At 41.0% G+C, this 24095-nt stretch overlaps 3 protein-coding genes across 3 annotated transcripts in view; 2 read left to right on the plus strand and 1 right to left on the minus strand.

Annotated features, from left to right (window-relative positions):
- zgc:123278 (uncharacterized protein LOC641569 homolog) overlaps nt 1–1135 on the plus strand; it is a 1774-nt gene extending 639 nt beyond the window's left edge. The window contains exons 4-6 of the mRNA XM_039809272.1: nt 12–175; nt 343–445; nt 692–1135. Coding sequence (XP_039665206.1) covers nt 12–175; nt 343–445; nt 692–810 — 386 coding nt within the window. The 3' untranslated portion in view covers nt 811–1135. The remainder of the gene's footprint in view (nt 1–11; nt 176–342; nt 446–691) is intronic.
- A 520-nt stretch (nt 1136–1655) lies between these two features.
- tsg101a (tumor susceptibility 101a) lies at nt 1656–13572 on the plus strand. The gene is made up of 10 exons (XM_039809497.1): nt 1656–2072; nt 2931–3018; nt 3149–3214; nt 3953–4116; nt 4548–4674; nt 6240–6297; nt 6562–6656; nt 11172–11374; nt 11503–11742; nt 12560–13572. The coding sequence occupies exons 1-10, from the start codon at nt 2031–2033 to the stop codon at nt 12647–12649; spliced, it is 1173 nt and encodes a 390-aa protein (XP_039665431.1). The 5' UTR covers nt 1656–2030; the 3' UTR covers nt 12650–13572.
- Nucleotides 13573–14565: 993 nt separating this feature from the next.
- Nucleotides 14566–23816, minus strand: ldha (lactate dehydrogenase A4). The gene is made up of 8 exons (XM_039809076.1): nt 23660–23816; nt 20958–21083; nt 19180–19297; nt 18864–19037; nt 18074–18247; nt 17854–17971; nt 16070–16193; nt 14566–15899 (listed from the first exon to the last, which is right to left on the minus strand). Exons 2-8 carry the CDS (start codon nt 21081–21083, stop codon nt 15735–15737), a joined length of 999 nt encoding a protein of 332 aa, XP_039665010.1. The 5' UTR covers nt 23660–23816; the 3' UTR covers nt 14566–15734.
- Between the last annotated feature and the right edge of the window lie 279 nt (nt 23817–24095).

A 24095-nucleotide genomic window follows, 5' to 3' on the forward strand; every position in this document is an offset into this window, starting at 1 on the left:
TCTTATACAAGACCAGACCTACAACATCCCGGTATGCCTGTGGTTTGAGGAAAGCTACCCCCAAACTGCTCCCATCTGCTATGTCAGACCCACACGTGAGATGATGGTTCTCAGTGGAAAGTATATCTCCAGCAATGGTGAAGTCACACTACCTTACCTCGAGGAGTGGAAGAATGTAAGAAATGAATTATTGTATTCTTTGACGGGGCTGCATGGAAAAAGAAATAGACAATGGCATCAGGGTTATTACTGATGTTTGCTGGCACTAACATGTACAGAATGATGTGGTTTAGAGCTTAACTGCCATGCTACACTGGTGTGACTTTTTCTTTCTCCTATCAGAGCAAATGTGACCTAATGACCCTACTGAGGGTGATGGTTGTCATGTTTGGAGAATTCCCTCCTGTGTGCATGCAGCCTCATCCAGAGCCCGAACAAGCCCCTTGTAAGTAACACTCATACAGACAGACGCAAGCCTCCATGTATTTTCAAAACAACACTATCTATGCCCTAGATACAAGTTGATGTTGATAAGACAGATCCAAGATTCAAGCCACACCTGATTCAGTGTGAATCTATAGGTTCATCGTTCACAAATCTAGGGCGGGAAACACTGTCCCACTGTCAACATGTTCGTGAATTTTGTTGTGACCGGTAAGGATGCTTCTAACATTAAAATATATGATTGTAGGTTGGCTACAGTTCCACAGACAACCAGAGGTGCTTTCGAAGGCAGATGGAAGTTTGTATCTGAATTTAGCCAGAGAAGATGATCTACCTTTCCAGCAAGAAAATGAAACCAACTGTTAGTTTTTTTTGTGGGATTTGACAATAACGTTTGACTGTTTGTGTGTTGATGAAGTGTTAAATCCTGTGTACAGTGTCAGATGGTATCCATTGATTATTTCATTGTTAATTAATTAATTAATTAATAATTCCAGACAAATAACAAGATTCTGTATAAAAGCAAGCACCTTATAAAAATGTATTGACTGTGTTCGGTGTGAATGAGTTGCATTCTTTTTTTCTTCTTTTTTAAAATATGTTTTTCACAAGAACATAAACTGCTTTGGTATTTGAATGCCTGTGTGTTAAACGACTTTACAAGCAGCTCATAAAACTGTACCTAACTGCACCCAAAGGCATTTGTTGTTCTTATCCACAAACATTTTGGACTTTTGACCAGTGAAGAGAAAGGTTAATCATTTGAAGAACACACACATAGCCAGGTGCAGTCCAATAAAGCATGATATATTATAAAAGAGTGTGGTTTATTTAATTTTGACAGAGAATATAGAACAGAAATCCTGACAACTCTTCAGTTAAGCTGCAAAGCTACTGCCCGCAAAAGCTACAATTTACTGACTTGTTTCATAGTGATTTAGTGGACACATAAATTAAAATCTAAATTAATCACGACTTCGAGTCAAAAATAAGACTAATTGGCATAGCCTAACTTCTTGTGAAAAATTACTGATTCATTCTGGTATTGTAAATAGTATAAATATTGAACAAATGTGTGCGTATTATTGTGGGAAACACTTTCAAAGGAATTGTCAAACATGTATTATGTATCATTACTAAGTACACTTGGGATTTTATTATTATGTGTGATGGAAGCTCACTGAGACCACGCCTTGGGAACTCTACTGCTGACGTCACATGAGGACCGGAAGCAGTACGGTGGAATGCCGGAAATTCCTTTTGTTGATCATTGGATGTTTGTTTTTCGGCATTTTTGAGTTCTATTAATTCACTGTTTTTCTATTCTTACTTAATGTGTTGGATCGTGGCGGGTTAACAACTGATACAATAACATTACCCGTGTTAGACAAGAGGGTTTTATATAGACATTGCATTATTGTCTTAATTGTTGTCGGGCCCGAGGCTGGGCTAACTTTAGCCTAGCATTCAGTCCTGCTAGCTAGCGTTAGCTTGTGTTTGCTGTCAGTCTAGCTGGCTTAAAAGCCAGCCGTTCGCTCACTTAGTAACTCATTAATAAGAACGGTGAAAACAAAAACTCTAAAACCATGGCAGTTGTCAACGAAGGTGCCCTTAAGAAAATGCTGAAGGTAAGTGTTGAGGCACTTGCTGGCCAAGAGTAGCACGTTAGCACGTCAACGTTAGCTAATGTTACCGATACCAAACATGACACTCTCGGTTAAGATTAACAATAATTGTAATGCTTAATCAACGGCCCGATTTCCCTTCAAGTTTAGTACCGTAAACATTTGGTTGTGTTATAAAGGATCACTATTGTGATACATTGATTTGAGATTCGTTGTACACATCTTTGTGTTACAATATAGCATAGCCACCTAGCTAACATCACTAATATGTTAACTATAAACATGTTTTTAAGCCATCATTCCTTGTGGTGTATATGGCTGTTAAAATTTCGTTTTTACAACAATGATCCCACATACTAATGACCTGCTGTACAGCAAAGTATTTCTCGACGGTTGCTATCTTAATGAAGAAAAGATTATTTGTAACTGTACTTATTAAGTATTAATAATGTATGTTTTTAATGCTAAAATGAAGAATTTCTGGCTCAATCACATATATATTTTTTATCACATGTAAGTACAGGCTTATTGATAATTCAGTTCGTAATTTAAGTTAGATTTACAGGTTAAATATAAGCATTGTGTGTACTTCCCAATTGAGTTTTTAGTTTGATGGTAAGGCTATAATTTTTTTACATTCCAGCCACACATTGTGCCTTTAATGATATTTTATTTGCAAACAGACAGGAAGTAAACAACTGCAAACTGGGCTATGCCAAAATTACTTCCTAAGTAAACAACTTAGTTTATTGGTTGTGTCAGCTCTGTCTGAGTGGTATACCGGAGTATAAGCAATTATGTCTAAGCTTTCAATATACATACATGCCTTTTTCCCCTCATCTTTCATCTTGTGTTGTCCAGCAATACAAATACAGAGATCTGACTGTTCGTGAGATAACCAATGTCATCTCCCAGTACAAGGACTTGAAGCCGCTTATGGATGCTTACGGTAAATTAAATCCTACTGATCTCCTCTTTTTAACTGTCTGTCTGTCTGGTCTTGTATATATTGTTTGATTGTATGATGGTAAATATCCAAGTTGTTTTGCTAGTTGACATGAGATCTTTTTCTATTTCAGTGTTTAATGATGGCTCCACAAGAGACCTGATGAGCTTAACAGGAACTGTTCCAGTGAGCTACAGAGGTAATACATGTTTGCCTTGCTCTCTAAAGAACAGTTTATTTATAAATAAAAAAAAAACCCTATTACACATTGTTCCTTTGTATAATCTGAAAGACTGGGGCATAGAATGTTCATTGTCATTTTCTGTTTAGTTTTGCTTATTTGCTCACCTACTCTCTCTCTCTTGTGAGCTCACGCTAGCGTGCTCTATTTATCCTACACTTTTTAGAAACAAACTTGTCATCTGAGTAAGTAGCAAATGGGCAAATTCCTCTTTGTGTCAATTGAAGTGAGAATCCGCCTGAACCAAAACACATACAATTTCAGAACAAGAATGTGCATCTGCAAACAAACTGTATCTTGTATAGTGTTACTCCGTGTCCTTGATCTGCCAGATGTCCTACTGTTCTGGTGTCATGGATTAAATTACATTCAGGAAGTGGAACACATCACAGAACATTTTATAGTGAGCTTCAGGCCAAACCCAAAGTTTCTCAACTCTGGGATTGGGATTACATTGCTGTCTTGCTTAATATCAAGACAAGGTTGCAGGGTATTTTTAGACTGTAAAATGTAAATTTGTTTGATGTACAGTACATCATAATTGTTTACTTCATGTAGAGGTCCCCATTGTTCCTGAAAAGAGAATACAGAAAATAAGAAAGGTTGTCAAGTGTAAATGGTGGAGTGATGAGAATGTTGAGAGACTTAAAAACATAACATATATTCACATTATAACATAGTATGTGTTTCCTGTAGGCAATATCTACAACATCCCAGTGTGTCTGTGGTTGCTGGACACATATCCCTACAACCCTCCCATATGTTTTGTCAAACCTACCAGTGCCATGATGATCAAAACTGGCAAGCACATCGATGCCAACGGCAAGATCTACCTGCCTTATCTACATGAGTGGAAGCATGTAAGTGTGAGGTGTTCTGTGAGTCAATGTTTTTAATTATAGACCGTTGGACTGTGAAATGTTTAAAATGTAAAAACATTGATTGAAAATGAATGATAAATAAGCAATACAAACGCTTTGGGTAATGCTGGTATTGAGGATTTGAGGTTTCACTGCAGCAGTGACAATTTTTGAAATCTATAGAGGGTTCCTCCAACATACAACACTACAGTATACCAGTAAGTAGTTGTAGTACTGTAGCTCCCTGGAATAGTTTGATATTGATGACTACCAGTCAGTCAGCGCAAAATGGCACAATCATGCGCACCACAAAGGTACCTGTGGCTGTAGTCAAATATTTCAACAGTGGCGTGCCTGTTGATAATTTGAAATAGCATTCTGCAGTTGTGGTCTTGTTTAATAAAGCATGCCCTTCACTGACTTTCTTACAGCCTCAGTCCGACCTGTATGGTCTGATTCAGGTGATGATTGTGGTTTTTGGAGAGGAGCCTCCTGTGTTTTCTCGCCCCACCACACAAGCCCCGTATCAAGCATTCCAAGCAGCTGGACCTCCTAACTGTGAGTGACATAATTTTTAGTTGTAAGCAGGGTAATCTAAGTGGCCATGGCATTGTCTAATCGTGTCAGATGAACAGGATGATCCACAGGATGATCCACAGTTTTTTATACAAAGTGATATGCTGCTAATAGAAGTATTTACAAAGTACACACCTCTCTATACACTGAAAGGTGTTTTTATTATTTAGGGCCATCCCATTTATAGCAATGATGTTAGTCTAAATATTAGAACCACTTCTGAGTAAAAAAACAATCAAATTCATAATTACAAAAAAGTACAGCTTCCAAAATATCCATTAAGTTGAAACAACAAAGAAACATAAGTTTCATGAAGGTAGGATGAATTGCTTAAACTGCTTTAGATTTAGGTAGGTGTAGCTAGGAAAGTGCAGAGTGTGTTTAGTATATCCCAATAAATAAAACCTTTTTGGAAATTTTCTTCTGATTGATCTTTAAAGTTGTGTTTTGCAATATTGTTGCCCAACATTCACTGTTGACTAGGGCTGGGCATCGTTCAAAATCTTTTGATCCGGTGCCAATTTTGATACCTCAGATACCATATGTTTTAAAATCCATTACAACATCAACAAAAATACATTAAACATAAAACTTTTATTTTCCACATTAATTTTGAATCAAAACAGTTATCAAAATGAAAAAAACAATTCTGGTAACTCAGAGTAACATTAAGAACACTGGTTGTGCTTTTGGATAGGGATGCACCAGTCAGATACTCAGGATTGGTATCAATCTGAACTTGGCCAAAATTAACAAAAAAAGAGAAACCTTTTTGCCACAACATGAACATATTATAAATAATAAATAAACAAATGACATTGTGTACAGGCTAATATTAAACTAACTAAAATGCAAAGAAATGTAAACAAGAAAGACTTTTTTTAGTACAAACTGCATAATGACACAAACCTTAAACAATAAACTTGGTGACTGCCCTGTTGTCAACATTGAACTAATGGAGAACTAACTTAAGTGCAAAGGAATGTAATTGAATTGCCTTGTTGCTGAAAAGTGCTGTAGAAATAAGTTGCCTTGCCTTACAACCTCAGCCTGTCAGTCAGTCATCAGGGCATAGAAACCACTGTTGTGCCTGCTTGTCTCAGAGGAAGTGTAACATCAACAGCCCCGCGACCGCTTTCGCCTCTCCATTAATATCATATCGCAGCAAACGCTGTCTGCGTGAATGTTTTTTTGTGATTAATTACGTACCCATAGTAGTTTCTCATTGTAAAATCAATGATGTGTGGGATTATGTCAGGGAACATTTTCATACTGCAGCAGTGGTTTAGCTAGTTTCACATCAGAATGTCAGTAATCCTCTTCAATATATCGTCTCAGTGCAAGGTTTATATTATTTCTGATGTATATTGTTGCACATCATGGTTTAAGTGATGCATTTATCAAGCACTAGATGGAGCTCAGATACCACTAGAGCACACCATGGAAAAATGAGAGTGAATGTGTCCTCGTGAGAATGAAAGAGATAAAGAATATTTTCACCTGTATGTCCTCGGATCTGATTGTTTCACTATCTCTCTCTACCTCAGCTTCCTATATGCCTGGCATGCCTGTGGTCTCACCCTACGGCCCAAATCCTAACCCAGGGTAAGATGTTTGTCAAGCAGTTCTCAAACCTCTCCCCCCCCCAGCTAACTCGCATATGCTGTATCTCCCAACAAACCTGTCCCGGCATGTTTATCTTTGCGGTGTGTTCAGCAGTATATCACAAAGAAAGCCTTTTTATTAGTGAAACACTGTACACGTGGTTTAGTTACATTAATAGCTCAACGTTAAAGATCAATTTCTGAATTTAAAAAAAATGGAAAATACAAAGAATTAACTATTTTTTCACCATTTATTTATTTGCAGTGGCTACCCAGGATACCAATACCCAGGGGGCAACTCTTACCCAGCCACTGCTGGACCTGCACACTACCCCAACCAGACTCCAGTTTCCACAGTGGGTATGTATCACATTTAGTCTCTCAGGTGCTTTATTTCTCTTTCTCATGGGTACATTTTAAAGTTTAAAATTAGCACAGGTTTCAAATGCTTTTACAAACTGCAGCAAAGTACAGCAAGATACAGATGAATATGACCACTCAGAAACTGCTATTGTCTCCACTTTTCCATTTACGTTTCTCTTTTGTCTTAAAGGGTAACTACTGTTTTTTCAACCTGGAACCTATTTTCCTATGTTTTTGTGTCTAAGTGACTGATGGGAACAACAATCTTTTACATTTGTCCAGTATTAAGCAAGATTGCTGCAGTCAGCAGTGGCGAAACAAGCTACAGTGTAAGTTAATAGGGCAATTGTCCAGCTTGTATTTAACTTCACAAAAGTGCTCGTTTTGCCACTGACAGGCTCCGATTAATATTCTAAGTGTCTGACAACATTATGGAAAGGATCCCTTCAGATATAGACCTTTAAAACCTCTTTTAGACTAGGGCTGCAACTAATGATTATTTTCATAGTCGATTAATCTGTTGATTATTTGATTAGTTGGTTGGTCTATAAAATGTCAGAAAATGGGGGAAAATGTGGATCAGTGTTTCCCAAAAGCCCAAGATTACGTCCTCAAATGTCTTGTTTTGTCCACAACTCAAAGATATTCAGTTTACTGTCACAGAGGAGAGAAGAAACTAGAAAATATTCACATTTAAGAAGCTGGGATCAAATAATTTTTACTTTTGTCTTAAAAAATTACTCAAACCGACTAATCGATTATCAAAATAGTTGGCGATTAATTTAAGAGTTGACAACTAATCGATTAATCTTTGCAGCTCTATTTGAGACCGTTCTGTTGAACCAGAAACCGCTCTGAAGTCGCTACTTTGAATGAAGTGTATTTTACGATGCTAAAATGACTGTTTATTTACATGGAGTCTGGTGGGTTTAGCGAACGCAATTTCGCCAATGTTTTTATGTTTAATGTTTCTTACTCTTTAAGGCCTTTGAAGGTCGACCTCCTTAGAAATCCTTTCCATAATGTTGTCAGACACTTAGAATTAGCCTGACAAGCCAGACCCACATCAAGATGTTGGGTCTGGGAATTCACCATTGACAGGGCTCAATCCGAGGGGCGGGATAAACGGTTGTCTTTCAAATTCCCTCTGCACGCAATAGGATAGCGCTACAACCAGGCAGAGCAATGAAGAAGGTAGCGGAGCTAGTTGATAGATTAAACTTTTGCTGTATCCGGTTGGCAAAACTCTGAACACATCTTCCTTTTTTAAGAATGATTTCTGTGCCGTTCTTTGTTCTTTTCTCAAAGAAAAGCTTAACTCCAAGTCTTCCAGAAGACTGCTGTTCCCAGCAGCAGCAACCATAAGCCCGCCCACCAACTCTATACACGATGTGATTGGCCTGACCAAAATTAGTTTTTTCCAGCTCGCAAGCCAACGGAGAGTGCCTAGACTGACCCTGGCTGCAAAATAAATTTGCTGCCACTAGGGTGCGTCTAGATTTCTAGGCTAACTTTTAGCCTAGAAATCGAAAGAATATTAATCGGAGCCTGTCAGTGGCAAAATGAGCACTTTTGTGAAGGTCAATACAAGTTGGACAATAACCCTATTAACTTATATTGTAGCTTGTTTCGCTGCTGCAGACTGCAGCGATCTTGCATAATACTGGACCAATGTCAAAGATTGTTATTCCCATCAGTCACTTAGACACAAAAACATAGGAAAATAGGGTTGACAAAACGGTAGTTACCCTTTTAATATTACAATACAAGGATTCAATACTTAATTCACCTCTGAAAAAAACAATACGTGTCCTCCTTTCCATGACTAGTTAACTCGAATGAAGACACTTGACCTTTTGACTCAAACTCTCTTGCCCTCTGCGACTTCAGTGGCGCGCTGAGCCGCCAGTGAAAGGTCGTTCGTGTAACTAGAGTGGGGGGCATTAAAGGCCAAAGGGTAGGATGGATCTGAAGGGAAAGGCACAGCCCCCCTCAAGCCATCACACCCTACACCTCAGACTCAGTGCTATACTTAGGATTGGAACAGTAACTCCGCACAAAGACAGACCTGTGGTCAGAGGGCCCATCTGCTGCCCCAGCATCAGTTAGCGGCAAGGCACTGAAATGCTGGTCAAGGATCAGCATGCAGGAGGAGCTTTAGCTGTCTCCTATATTTAGTAAAGGAAAGAGACATGGGTTTGCCCGTAGACTACTCAGATCTCAGAGCTGAATCAACTCTGACATTTGGAGTGCTGACTGCAGACTGCACATAAGGTGGTCTTGACTAAAGTCATCCATCAGTGCATGTACACCTACATAACCTGGTATTTGTCAGCTTTTGAGGCTTCAGTTTGTGCTTGTGTTTTATTAAGTGAAAAGTCTGATATTTTATCATTTTGGCCATTCTCATCTTATGTACATACACGTGGGAACAAAATATTAGAAAAACCTGAAGCATACAATTATACTCCCCTTGTGAACACAGAGCTTCTATAAAATTAATATGACAAAATAATATATTAACTATATTAAAACCTGTCACTGTTACACAATCCCCACCATAGACTACAGCCATAAAGTTTACAAAGGTAGTGTTTACTGCTGGGATGTTCTTTTGGATTGCATTATTACAGTGTACAAGGGTCTTCAATATTTCCAGTAACTGAGCATAACATTGTTAAAATGTACCATTAGCATCCTACTTGAGTTTTCACAACAACCTACTGTGCAGGGGCACTCTGACACTTGTCATTTTGGATATCAGTCAAGCTATCACCTAAATGAATGAGCATCTGATGTCATTCTACTTCCGTTTTCCTGTTGGACATGACACCGAGCCCTGCTGTGGTCCATTTATTTCTAATGTGAGAACTGGGGTAACGCTACACAGAAGTCACAGTTCAATGCAAGTTTAGTACAGCTGTTACAAACGGTAGCATTTTGCCCACTTGCACTTTTTGGTAAACTATATTCATTATAAACAATTAGAAACATTTTTAACACTTCGGTATTACACTGTACAACCACTTTCCCAAAAGGCAGCGGGTCACAATAGGCTTTGAAACTCTGAAAATCATATCTAATGCTATGAAAAATGGCATTAAAAAATAAAAGGTGCATTAGGTGTTCCAGTTAGTTTCACATTGGCTATATGCCAATGTAAATACCAGTTGCTTCTTCATTCTGCTTTTGCTTAGAAGCAGCTTATCGTCCCAGTGATCGTCACATCTGGGTAATGCCGTAGAATGTGCCTTAGCATGTTGGATGTGTTTACATTCACATACCCTACAGCGGTGGAGCAACGCCGACACACCGTAGCGGACTTTGGCGTTTCACTTGTGCTCGCTATGGTGTGACTGACTCGCGCTGCGATCCCCTTCTTGTGCTAACCTCAGCACCTGTTGCTGACAGTGTACAGCTTAAAAGTTTCTGGGTGGAACTTGCGCTTGTGAAATTTGGTTCAGCATTACATGCATCAATCTGCAGTGTATTCTGCATGCATCGAACCGTGCCCCTCCACAAAATACAAATACACAAACCGTTACAGCCCTAGTGAGAACACAGAATTACAGCTATCTGGATAAAAAAAAAAGTATATGAATGTATGTTCGGTATGTTCCTTCTAAACTGGCTTCATCTTACCAGTCTTCTTACTCAACAAACTGATCCGCAAGGCCAGTGATGTTGTTGGGGTGGAGCTGGACTCCTAAAAGACAGTGTCAGAGAGGACGATGCTGTCCAAAATACATTCCATCCTGCACAACTCCTCCCACCCACTCCACAACACACTGGTTAGTCTTAGGAGCACCTTCAGCAACAGACTCAGGCACCCACAATGCACCACAGAATGCCACAGGAGGACGTTCCTGCCTGTGGCCATCAAACTATACAACTCCTCCCTCTGAGTGTTACATGCTTAGAGTGTCAAAACTGCTCTCAAAGCACATATTTCCACATCCCATCATAATATTCTTGGACAGTTATGTACAATAGCTACTTGGTGCAATAATGTATCAGTAACATGTGCAATATCTGTTATTTATTCACGGCTGCTACTTATATTCACACTGTACTTATTTATGTTTGTACTGTATTTATGTTGACACTGTACTTTATGTTCAGACTGCATTACAATAGAATTTGTACAGTCCATTGTTTAAAAAAACAACACGTTTTCTCACCTTACTTTTTAACCTAATCTCACTTTACTTAGCGTTTTTATTTCTTATTGTAGCTGTGTTACTTTATACACTATAAAAATGTAACGCTCTTTTCTTTCTTTTACCTTGAATTTGACCGTGAGCAACTGCAACTAAGCAATTTCCCTAAGGGGATCAATAAAGTATTCTGATTAAGATGGTCAGTTCATTCTAAAAAATCACACAGTATAGTAAGTCCAACACTGAAACATTGTACCTTGTTCAGGGTAGAGTATAGTATTTTTGTTATTAAGTTATTTTCTGTTATGTCTGTTCACTGTCTCACGTCCCATCTAAATCTTTTCCTCTTAAGGCCCGAGCAGAGATGGCACCATTGGCGAGGACACCATCCGCGCATCTCTGATCTCAGCTGTGAGCGACAAGCTTCGCTGGAGGATGAAGGAGGAGATGGACAGAGCTCAGGCGGAGCTGGACGCCCTGAAGCGAACCGAGGAGGACCTGAAGAAAGGACATCAGAAGCTGGAGGAGATGGTCTCAAGGCTGGACCAGGAAGTGGTAAGAGATCCTCCACTTTTTTTTTTTTTTATGTTATATAATGATTTATTTATTTTTTTCCCTCTTATACTGCTTTTCTTTCTGCAATACCAAAAATGATAAGGTTGTAATTATTACGTTTCTACCAGTCTGAGGTCGACAGGAATATCGAGCTGCTGAAGAGAAAGGATGAGGAGCTGAGCGAGGCCTTGGAGAAGATGGAGAACCAGTCCGAGAACAACGACATCGACGACGTCATCGTGCCGACAGCTCCGCTGTACAAACAGATCCTGAACCTTTATGCCGAAGAAAATGCAATTGAGGACACCATCTTCTACCTGGGAGAGGCCCTCCGCAGGGGCGTCATAGACCTGGAGGTTTTTCTCAAGGTGAACACGTCAACGCGACTACAGCTAACGCACAACATGACGTCTGCTCAGCCTGCACACTGAAAGCTCTTAGCAGAGCAGCAGCGTAGGGCTGGGCAATATGGAGAAAATCAAATATCACGATATTTTTGACCATATACCTCGATACTGATACCGCAACGATATTGTATTGTTGACTATTGGTGCTTTCAAAAAATATTTACTCAATGAGATTTTTGATAATCATCAGTAATGTGGATATAATGACTAAGTGGGGTAAAGGCAAATAATACAAATACAAATACAACAGTCTGGTAAGTTCAGAAAATGACATCACTTTACTGTAATGCAGCCTTTAAAACCAGGAAAAGACACCACTCATGCCATATTACATTATCCAAAATCTAAGACGATATCTAGTCTCATATCACGATATCGATATAATATCGATATATTGCCCAGCTCTACACCAGAGTCAGTCTTCGGTCTGTGTCTACACAGGATGCGTTCAGGCGCGGTATTGAGTGTAGTTTGCACGCTTTTTGGCAGCGTTCAGGTCCCAACGACACACACAATCACTGTAATTTTGCACTTAAAACAGAAGAAAATAGACTTGAAGCGTAAAGAATATGCTTTGGGTTGCAGTTTTACACACATACAGCACGAGACAACTGTGAGGCATTATGCAGCCTGTGTAGATGGTTGTATATTGATTGAAATAGAAGCTCCTTGGCTGAAACACCTCCTGTGTAGCTACTCCTTAAGAGAAACGGACCCACACACACTCGAGTCCTCTGTTTAACCCCCAATGACTGGTACTGTTTTTTTTTTGTTACAGCATGTACGCCTGCTGTCCAGGAAGCAGTTCCAGCTTCGTGCCCTCATGCAGAAAGCCCGCAAGACTGCTGGCCTTAGTGACCTCTACTGACCCGCCACTGACTATCAGGAAACCTATATCTTCATATCTTCATGCTCTCTCACTCTTTCTTCTTCCTCCTCTGTTTTATAAACGTTTTAATGTCCTCTTGTAGCTGTCCTCGTTTTTTTTTTATTTTATTTTTTTAATCTCTATAAAATCTGTTCTTGTGAGACAGAAATCTGAACGGCAACAACCGAGAACGATTTAAAAATGCAACATTTATGAAAAACTGGATTGTCCTATGTGGCCACGGTTCTCCTAGGACATCATTTGTGTTTTGATCTGACCAAAAAAAGGTCTTTTGAGATCATTATTCATTAACAGCCATAACCCATTTGCAAGACATGACACAATTACTTCTGTGCGCCAATATATTAAATAAAAACCATTTCAACTACATTGTGAACCAGGTACTGCGGTTGACACAAAAACCTGCTTAACACACATGCCATATTGGTAAAAGTGACCTGGGAGCCTGTTTAGTGTTTGCCCCCCGAGTGTTTGCGGTGTAGCCGGATTGGCGTACCGTGAGTTAACGTGTCGACCTGTATACAGTATGTTTGCTCTGCAGGGTAGCACACAGGTTCTGGCCGCAACCCTTTTGCCAGACAAAGTCATTTGGCTAGTAAGCACAAATTGTTAGGGGCTAGTCAAGAGGGGATTTGTAGAGAGCCCCATATGTCCACTCCCCTCATAATGAAAAGGTTTGGCTCTGATATAAATACCCAGGCCAACATTTCTGGAAGGACGGGGGTGGGGGGGGGTTGAGCCTCAGGATGTAATGCTGTATGAGTTCTGGGTCATGTTCAGTAGCCATGGAGTCAAAGGGATCACCTTTCGTACAGTTAGAGGTGACGATGGACATGAACTGGGTTTCTTCATTGTCTTGTCTGAGTCTTTTAATGGGCTGAAGTTTTGAGCTCCCCTGCCACTTAACCGAACTATTCGATTTGTTTCCCGTTTCCCTGTTTCTCTCGACAAGGGATGCGGGTGAAGTTCTTTGTGTCAGCTGCTCATGTCTGACTGCATTAACCTGTCAATCATGTACAGTGGTTGTTTCTGTTTAAGGTGGATGACGGTCTTGACGTACTTTATTTCTAAGGTATTACAAAGGAAATTTGTTTTTTTCTTCCTTTTACTTTTCGGTTTTCCTTGTGCTGTCCACTTATTCTCAGTCCTGCTGAGAGGTTTAGGTTTTCAGTAAACATGAGGAAAAAGTTGTGAATAAATCCGTTGGGGTAGGAGGGTACAAAAAAAATAAAAAACATATTGTACTAATCAAAAAGTTAACTTATGTGAAGTTTGCAAACAGGTCTCATTTAAATTAGCCTTTTACTAAATGCACTTTGAATTGTATGATAGAATATCTGCTATTTTTTTTTTCTTGTTTCCAACCATAGACCACCTGTTCTTTTGTATCTGTAGATTTATGTAAATCAATACAAATAAAAGACATCTGATTTAATGGTTCATCTCTTTGTGATCATTTCATTGACTTTATAGTTTCAATAATTTCAATAATAATGGGTAATAATGGGTTATTAATCACAGCAAAGTGGCATCGAATAGTGTTTTCTCTGTCGCACACACCTGTTGGACTAACCCAGACCACAGGAGGTACTTAAAAACATTTGTGAACTAGTTGTAATCAGCAGTATTTTAGAATCCACTGGTTAGTTCTTACTGATCAAATGCATAGTAAGCCTTCTTAAAATGCTGTTGTATGTACTAATTTCTCAGCAGGTGTAACAGTATGTCCACAATGTCATATAGAAGCTCGGGACTGCATTTTGATTTTCTCCTGTGTAAAAAAAACCTCTAATCTGCCTCGTGTGTTGACCAATAGCTGTGCACTGAGAGTGGCTGAGTCAGCTGCCCTGTAAACATACAAACTGACAAAGGAAGAAACACAAAAGGACACACACTTGTATCATCCTGGCAGATTTAATCGATGTTACGGCAAATAAAAATCCATATCCAGCTGCCACAACAGGTATTCTTCAGTGAGTCAGGTGACTAATATACGATATCTAAGGTCGTAACATTTAATACATAAATAGATCTTAACAGTATTAGCAGTTATAAATAATACTATAGTTTTTCCTCTTGATGTCCTTTTTCTCCAGAGTCAGTTGGAGTAGAATAAATACAAAACTATTTGAGGGTATTTAGGGTGCGCAAACAAACATTCCAGATTATTACCTTGTGTTATGATTCATAACCTGACCCTAGGTCATGCTTGTAGCCGACTTATTTCCCGTTGGTTCTCTGTTATCTCTTTGCTGAGTTAAATTACACCAAGTCACTTTGTTGGCAACCCCTTATAATTCTCTCAGATCAAACCGGTGTTGCTACTTGCCAGTTCTTTACCCCTTGACTTTTAAATAGTTTTTCCTGTCAGTGCACTTGTGGTTAGGAGTGTTTATAATGGCTTCAATGCCAACCAGTACATCTAGCATTGCTTTTCTCAAATGATAAGGTACTTTGGTATCACAGGATATTGTCCCGGTGATATATGCAGCAGGGTTATTAGGACTGTAGGTGGATAGGAAGCCCTCCTCATAGGGAATGGAATGTCTCCATTATACTCCAAATAGAAAATAAACAGAGATTACCAAGTGGAAAAAAAACAACTGGCAACAATCACAGAATACACAGAATAAATACGAACTACGAACAATGAGTGTACGGAAGAAGCAGCGACATTGCACAGTAACATACAGTACATAGCATGAATACGCTCAATATGCAAAGGCCTTACTTTTCTTGTGTAGACAGGACAACAAATAGATAACACTCTAGCTCCAACACAGGCTGAGCTCAAAGGGTTACAGGGATGAGTTTGGGGGGGTGAAAGGGGGGGGGGGGTTCAGGGAATACAGTCATGGAGGGAAGAGGATGGGAGGGGAGGGGCAGCAAAGGAAAATGATACCAATGTGTGAATATCTGAAGTTAAAGTCTAGCTTCCACTGGTTTAGCGACAAACACTTGGCCTTTATAGATATTCAGAGGTGGGGAGGTACGGGAGGAGGGAGTCAACCGCACTGTTTGAGTGTGGTCTCAGAGTGTATAGGAGAATTCAGAGGAGCGCTCTTCACAGGGTGAGCTCCTTCTGTACGCCCCACAGGGTCTCGGCGCTCTTCACCAGCTGCTTCTCTTCGTCAGCCTTCAGGGTCATGTGAATCACGTCGGTCAGGCCGCTGTTGCCCAGGACACAAGGGATGCTCAGGAAGACCTCATCCTTCACTCCGTGCATGCCCTGTAAGAGGGAAGGAGGGAGCAACGCAAGGTTCAGGGGTTGTGGGTCATTTCATAATATATGAAGAAATGTACAGTGGGTTTGTGTGAACTAATCAATATACAATGAATTTACATCACGTAGGATCTGCCAAACAGCTAAAATGTATGGCTTGCTGCCAATCTCCTCACCTGGACCAGTGTGGACACAGGGTGCACTTTGTGCAGGTTCTTAATGATGCTTTCCACCAGGTCAGCCACGGACATACCAATGGCCCAGGAAGTGTAGCCCTTCAGCTTGATAACCTCGTAGGCCCTGCAGCGCACACACACACACACACACACACACACACACACACACACACACACACACACACACACACACACACACACACACACACACACACACACACACACACACACACACACACACACACACACACACACACACACACACACACACACACACACACACACACAATACGAAAATAAATTAAAAAGCGGGAACGGCAGGTCTCCTGTACTGAAGAAAACACAACGTTCAGTATGCTTTGGCGTTTGGGACAGTTTTTGCTCCCCCTTTTCTCATTTCCCTCTAATATCCCTCATCCAGCTTCTTTCCACATGTTTTCATGCTGAGAATTCAGCCGTTTCTCACCACGAGAGAAGCACAAAATTGATTGCCGCTTGCGTGTTTGTTCAGTAGTATCTAATGCCGTTTTTGATGGGGGCGTTTAGAATTGATAATTGATTCCCCCGGCCTCTGCTGTGCTGAGCTTGAGGTGTGTGTATGCAGAGCGACAAATAAACCAATCTGGTCCATGTGAGTTAGCCGACTGAACTTGATGATCAAGGAAGTGCGCCATAAACTTGTACAGTACAGTTGCGTAAGTATGTCTTCACAATAACTCGGAAGGGAAATATGAACAAACGATGTCTCCTTTGTCAAACATGAAACATAAGGCCAGAGAACAAATGCCGGCCATTTCTTCTCTGTTGAGACATCCATTGTGTACACCCCCCCCCCGCACACATCTTTGATAACTACAACTATTGTGTTGTACATGGTTGACCCTAAACACCTACACAGATAAGTCACCGTGAAATAATGGTACGCTATCAAACGTTCACAGTGCAAACTGTTGCATCACTTAACTTTCAAAGGAATGACACAACTTCATATTACAAAATAGAACATCAGGCGTGAGTAACAAAAATTTTAAGTTGAGAAAGCAGGGTGAACCTTTCTTCGATTAGGATTTAATACGGTCTGGTGTTTCATCAATGCAAACCTGGGAGCGTAAGTGAGAACATGAGCACTACCGAACAGTGTTCTGTTCCAGGGAGCAGAACAGCTTGTGTGTTTCTACTCTAGTGAGCCCTTGACACCGTAGCGTACTGTGTAACCGCCTCTGCTTGCCTTTTGGCCCACAGCCCTGATCAAATTCCTAACCAGGGCTGGTCAGCTCTACTGGAGCGGTTTCAAGTTTGCCTGTTGGCACTTTGTGTCTTTTTGTTTCCAGGCTCCTGCGACTGTAGGGTCTGACAGTCTAGAGATACGTGGACCGGCTCCAGATTTTTGTCTGTTGCTAGGAAAACTGAGTCTCTGCGTGCTTTGTGATCCCACAGATCTGTGTATTGGAACTCCGATGCTTGACTGATTAAACAAATGTATTTGACTTTATCTTGTGGTCTTATTTAGCTCTTGCTTAGGATCAATGTAATTCCAATTAAACGAATGTGCGGGGATACAGAGATAAATATCTCTCTATCTAGGTCTTTTTATTTGGAGTCAAGACACATTGTCCCAAAAAGGGGCACACAGAGGAGAGGAAATCCCCCACAATGCACATGGCCGATTGCTTTGCAGAATAAATCGATGAGTGTGTGAGAGAGAAAATGTGGTTTGCAGGGTACTTCTTTCTTCAGCTTATTGGTGGATTATTAGTAAAAAAAAAAAAATTATTTGTACTCACCCGTCGACCACCATCTTATGAACAGCCTTCCAGTTCTCACTGTCACCCTCAGACCCCATCTGTGGGTTGAGGCCCTGCAGAGAAACTCCAGCAACATTCACACCGCTCCACACAGGCACTATGAGAAACAGACAGACATGGCGATATAGGAGTTCAAAACGTGACTACACATTCTACACACAATCAGATTGAGAATTTATTTTTAGCCAGCGCTGCATACCACTGGAGTCTCCGTGCTCTCCGATGATCCAGCCGTGGCAGCTGGAAGGATGGAGGTGGAGTTTCTCTCCCATGAGGTGGCGGAAACGGGCAGAGTCCAGGTTGGTGCCCGAGCCAATGACGCGGTGACGGGGGAAACCACTCAGCTTCCACGCCACGTAGGTCAGGATGTCCACTGGAACGGTAAAAACGGGACAACTCTTAACAATCATTTCAAATCTTTCGTCGCCATTTTAAGCCTCACGCCACACCTTCTCTTTTCTTCATTTCAGGACAATGCACATTTGATGAACATGTACAACAGTACACGTTAAAAAAATGCCAGATTATAGCCCAAGGGCTAATTTCCATCTGTAGTCCATTAAGCAGGTTAAAGTTACAATAAAAAAGGACACAAGATATACAATAGTAACATTTGCTATAAAACAAGGAGAAACGGGAAGAAACAAAAAAGAAAAGACACAATTCATTAGAATGCTCTACTGGGCTAATACGGTACAACATACAGTTAGGAGGTGGTTGCACGTTTGGTTAGCTCTAAGCCACACCTTTACTTGGCTCTTAAAAAAAGGTGGCCAGAGTGGGACATTCCCTTATAATTGGGGGTAGTGTGTTCCATAATGCACTACCTTTAATAGATCGTGCATTATGGCTGAAGGAGGTTTTTCTAAAAAGGAACCTCACAGTCCCTGTTTACGACAGCTTTGGTGATCCGAGTCGGTCTGTATTTAATAAACTCTCCTCACATTTCCCTCCTCCCCTCACTAATTCACGCCCCCGTCTGTACTAACCTGGGTTGGAAACCACCATCAGGATGCAGTTGGGGCTGTACTTGACGATGTTCGGGATGATGAACTTGAAGATGTTGACGTTGCGCTGCACCAGGTTAAGGCGGCTCTCGCCCTCCTGCTGGCGGGCGCCGGCTGTCACCACCACCACTTTGGAGTTGGCTGTCACACTGTAGTCTGGCAAATTGACAAAAAGGAGAGGTGTTCTGATTGGAGCTACAGAATAATAGTGTCAGCGAGGGTCAAGTGGCATACCAGAATAAAAACAAAATTCTTTCGAGAGACAAAAAAGGTCGTAGTTATTTTGCTGCATTCTCACCTTTGTCTGCCACAATCTTGTGTGTCTTGAGGAAGAGGGATCCGTGCTGCAGGTCCATGACCTCACCCTTCAACTTGTCCTCCATCACATCAACCAGGGCCAGCTCATCACACAAGTCCTGATCATATACATACATACAACAAGTCATTCACTACGCACTTTATACAGTGTATATTGTATTACATGGATAAAGCTACAGCGAGGCTTACTCAAAGTGATGAACTCTGTTTTTTGTTTTTTTTGCTCATTGTCTGTTGTTTGCCTGTTTGTTTGTTCGGTTGTTTGTTGGTTTGTTTTTATTGTGGAAAAACTGCTGCTGTAATAAGTGAATTTCCCCATTGTGCGATAAATAAAGTATTATCTAATCTAATCTATTACCAGGTACATCTATCACCTCTGCCTTGATTGTTCGGCAGCATTGTTAGTTGTTAAGACCCGTGACCTGGTTTCTCTTAGCCTCTGTTGTTCCTCAGCTGGCACAGATCCAGCTAACTTGTTGTGAATGGAACGGGACAATAGATGGGAAATGCAAGGTTTCCTGTCCAGGTTTGTATAATAAGGTCACATACAGATTATTATTCCTACCAAGCTTCACAGAAGATGATTCCGCTAGTCAGCACGCCTTCAAAGCAGCCCGTGGAGGTTTCTCAGTTCAGAGACAATTTTGCAAATCCTTATTATTCTATCTCATAATGGAATAATAGTAGATATTCTTATGGATTTACATACGCATTCATGTATATACCTACTTACTTTTAGGTTTCTAAAGTTGATCCAAGTTTGTACTTTTCAATGGCTTATCTTAAAAAGCTTATAAAAAAAAAGTAACTGTGTGCACATCCCACCTTCTGGCAGGTGCAGGACAAATGAAAATACTTAAAACGAAAATAATATAATGTCCGCAACACTGCTTTAAACTCCCATATTTAATATAAAAATGCAACGTTTCGACCCAGCTGGGTCTTCTTCTTCTTTTCTTTTTCCCTTTTTCTCTAGTTCTGTGCATGGTAATATCATGTGTCTCTTTGGATATATTGTATTTTAAAAAGCAACCCCCCCCCCCCTCTCTTTTGGGATGTATATGGTGAAAAAGTCTATGAAAATGTCATGGGTGGGGCCTTTTTGGGTAGCTCACACCTAATCAGGCTAATTGAAGCCAGATGGTGTGTCAGCTGAATGTGAGCCCTACATATATCCCTTCATCAAATGTGTTCACCATTTGCCTGAAGAAGACCCAGCTGGGTCGAAACGTTGCATTTTTATATTAAATATGGGAGTTTAAAGCAGTGTTGCGGACATTATATTATTTTCGTTTTATCTTAAAAAGCAACACCAAAGATTATTTTGTACCCTAAAATAATGTTTCCAAAATCGTTTCAGTGGTTCATCAACTCCCAAAAGGGTGAACGGCACTTCTGCATTCTCTTTTGCGGCTATAACCGCACTATGCAAGTTTGCCAGATCTGTAGTTCTAATGAGACATAAGAATAATGGTAATGGTAACAGTAATGGACACTTCTGCTTCCAACCTGTAGGGGGACCGAAGAGGAAAAGTGCTTTGGTGTTGCTTTAAGCGCCTCATCCCACCCATGAGTTCACTTTTGTTTTGTACTTCGTAATGTAATAACTGTACTATTACCGATTTACCCTTCGACCTGTCATTCTAGCTACTTTCTCTTTGCTCATGTCAAAAGCTCTTTACTGATACCCACAAAACCACACACATCCCTCAGCTATTTCTCTTCACTTCACACCTTCTCTCTCTCTCTCGATCTCACCTTGAGCAGGACGCTGATGGCAGAGGCCATGCCCACCATGCCGACACCCACCACCGTCACCTTGTTCCTGCTGCCAACAGGCTCCTCCTTCATCACATGGCCGATCAGCTTCTCCTTGGTGGACATCTGTGGAAAGTAAAGAGGTTTTAGGAAAAAGTAGGCAAGCAGGTAAATAGAGCATAAAAAGTGGAAGGAGGGAGGGTGAGGGTGGAAACAGAGAGGCAGTAAAGTAGTGCTGCATAATGTATGACAGTTTGAATGCATTGTTACCAATAGGCCCACACAAGGGTGTACGTGACTGCTCTCTCATCCGACAATGACTGAGTCAAACTTGGAAGTTCCCTTTTTTTACCTCAGTTACAGAATTGAAAGTGTGCCCTTTTCACAACCCCCAAAAACATGACCTCTCTAACAACCACAAGTTCCAGGGTCATACTCTACTCAAGTCCACCACTCTTGCATCACGTCTACTTCCATAAATGGTTTGCGGACAGTAGTTGTTGCTTTACAGCGCCACTCTGGGTCTCCATGGCAACCACTGCCTGGAAAAGTACTGCAGCCTGTCTCGTGCGGTAGTGAACCTTCCCAAACTGACATCACACACACACACACTACTATTTGTTTCCTGGTTGGCCAGGCACGGCGTTTACATCATCAGCATGACCAGCCTGGTTCTCGGTGATGTGGAGACTAGCACGTAGTGGGGTTTCTGACACGATTAATACACTGTAATACCTTCCCTGAGAGGATATTTAAGACATCTCCATGGTGAGCTTGCACACAATAGTAGGATATGGCAAGTGGGACAGTCAACATCCACTCATCCAATTATCTCTCACTCAAGAGGTGAGCTGCAAGCTTAATACATACCAGGACCTGACCCTGAGGTGAGCCGGGTTTGCACTTTACAAGAGGGCCCGTTGTTAAATTCCAGTAAAAGATTAGCCTACTGTACACGTTTAATACTGGCCAGAGTTCCTTTCTTTACTGTTGAAATGTGCTGTACAAACCAGCCAAATTTTCTACTGTAGCATGACTGAATGAGGATTACAAGGAGGATTATTAGTAACGGAAAGAATTTAATGCGATATAGTTGGAAAGACAGAGGGAGATGGATGCTTTGTGTCAAGCTTTGGATTATGTACATTTCTGGGATTTAAAATAAGTAGCTGTTGCACAAAACTAGACGACTAAAACTGCTTTATTGAAATGGCATTATCATATTTTCCTGCAGATTATGACATTTACTTAATTTGATCAGTGGAGGTTTCCCGAACTCTGATGGGGTGTCCGGTATCATGGCTGAGGGTCAGCATCTGGTCTTTCACATCTTGTTTATCTACTCATGAATTTCATGTGATTATACAAAACATCAGTTATCTCCACTTATATGCTGGAGTCATATTACCAGCAGGGGGGGGGAGGTGGGAGGAAACCTTTAGTTTTCACTGTGCAGTCATAGAATGTAGTCAGACAATCTACTGTAGCTGCCAACAGGCTGCAACTGACAAATACTCACAACACAGTGCCAAGTACGGCATTGGTTTGATTAATCAGAAAATGTAAGCACACAAATTGTTACGGTAGATCAATATTTTGAATACTTTACTTAAGCATAAAAGTGAAATTCGTGAGTGAATAAGTGATAACATATCTGCAGCACCAATACTCTCACTAAGAGCTGCTCGATCAGCATATGAATGCAGTGCATTTCAGACTGCGCCAGGTCATTTTAAATGGCCACGACTGCTGTGTGGATGGATGGTGGTCGGCAGCAGAGGGCATCCGACCGCTTGTGTAACATGTATATTACACAAACCATCTGATGCAACGATAGGACCGTTTTGAGCCGCCTGCATGGTTGTTATCATAAGTGGACATTTCCTATATTGTAGGCATAGATATATACACATCTATGTATTGTAGGCCTATTATTGTGGGGCGCGGAGCCGCTGTAAAATAGTCGTTGGAGAGAAAAACTCAAGATTGAACAGGTAGAGTCTAGCTAGCTAGCTGTCTCAAGTTAGCCTGCAGAGATCTGAGGAGCAGTCAACCATAGCCCTCATAAATCCTCATAAAGAAAACGGAAGGTAACGGATATAAGCATCCGGCGGAATTTCCCGCGGCACTGGAGCAATGCAAGTGCAACGTAAAGGATACCAATCTTTGAGGATACCTAAAGGGTAACAACTTCTCTTGTAGCCTGGCTATGCCCTCCTACGTACTTCCGCTCAATTTTCATTTTCCTCCAGTACTCTGTAAATGAAATGCACGAGAGTCTGGTAGGACCTCCTTCTATACTGTCTATGGGTAGGACCTCCCTATATACTGTCTATGGGTAGGACCTCCCTATATACTGTCTATGGGTAGGACCTCCTTATATACTGTCTATGGGTAGGACCTCCTTATATACTGTCTATGGGTAGGACCAGGCTAGTTATCTTGTACATCCACTGTCAAAAACTGAAGTTGATTCATTCACAACCAATCCACACTATCGATATTGACTCCAGCGACACGCCCCTCTCCGTGTCCTCTTAAAATGCGCATCAGGTTGCTGAAGACTGTAAATATTAACGGTCTAGTCCACCCCTTTTAATCAACGTACCAGCAATCACTCAAAATAAAGGATATAGTTTCCGAACAAGCCTGAACGTGTAATGCGATAATGTGTAATATTTTAGTCGGCCGGAGTATCTTACCTTTAGGCTTCAGTTAAACAGTCGGAAACACGAGCTGGAGTGTCTGCTCCTCCTGATGGCAGCTTTTCCGCAGTAGAAGTGGTGCTGAGAAAGGGTGTCTCGCGGTATTTAAAGACAGCCCCTCTGTAGACGTTACGTGCGTACATACTAATGAGATCGGGCGGGTCTGCCGGCCGCCGCGCATGCTGCATGTCACGTCCGAGGCAGGATGCGGTAGTGAAACAGTGTGTATATTTCATAATGCACATCCGTATAGCCTATATATCCATGGTGTATGCTTGTGTTTAATACTTAGAGGTAGCATGTTTGTAATTGTAATGCGACACTATTTGTTCCCGTCCTTCCATATAGATGGAATCCTGTTCATCTAGATGTCACGGAACTGCTGTGTGCTTCACGTGTCAGCTTAAAAATGAGGCTACAGATAACTACTAGG

Source organism: Perca fluviatilis, chromosome 8 (assembly GCF_010015445.1).
Source record: "Perca fluviatilis chromosome 8, GENO_Pfluv_1.0, whole genome shotgun sequence".
Lineage (NCBI taxonomy): Eukaryota > Metazoa > Chordata > Actinopteri > Perciformes > Percidae > Perca > Perca fluviatilis.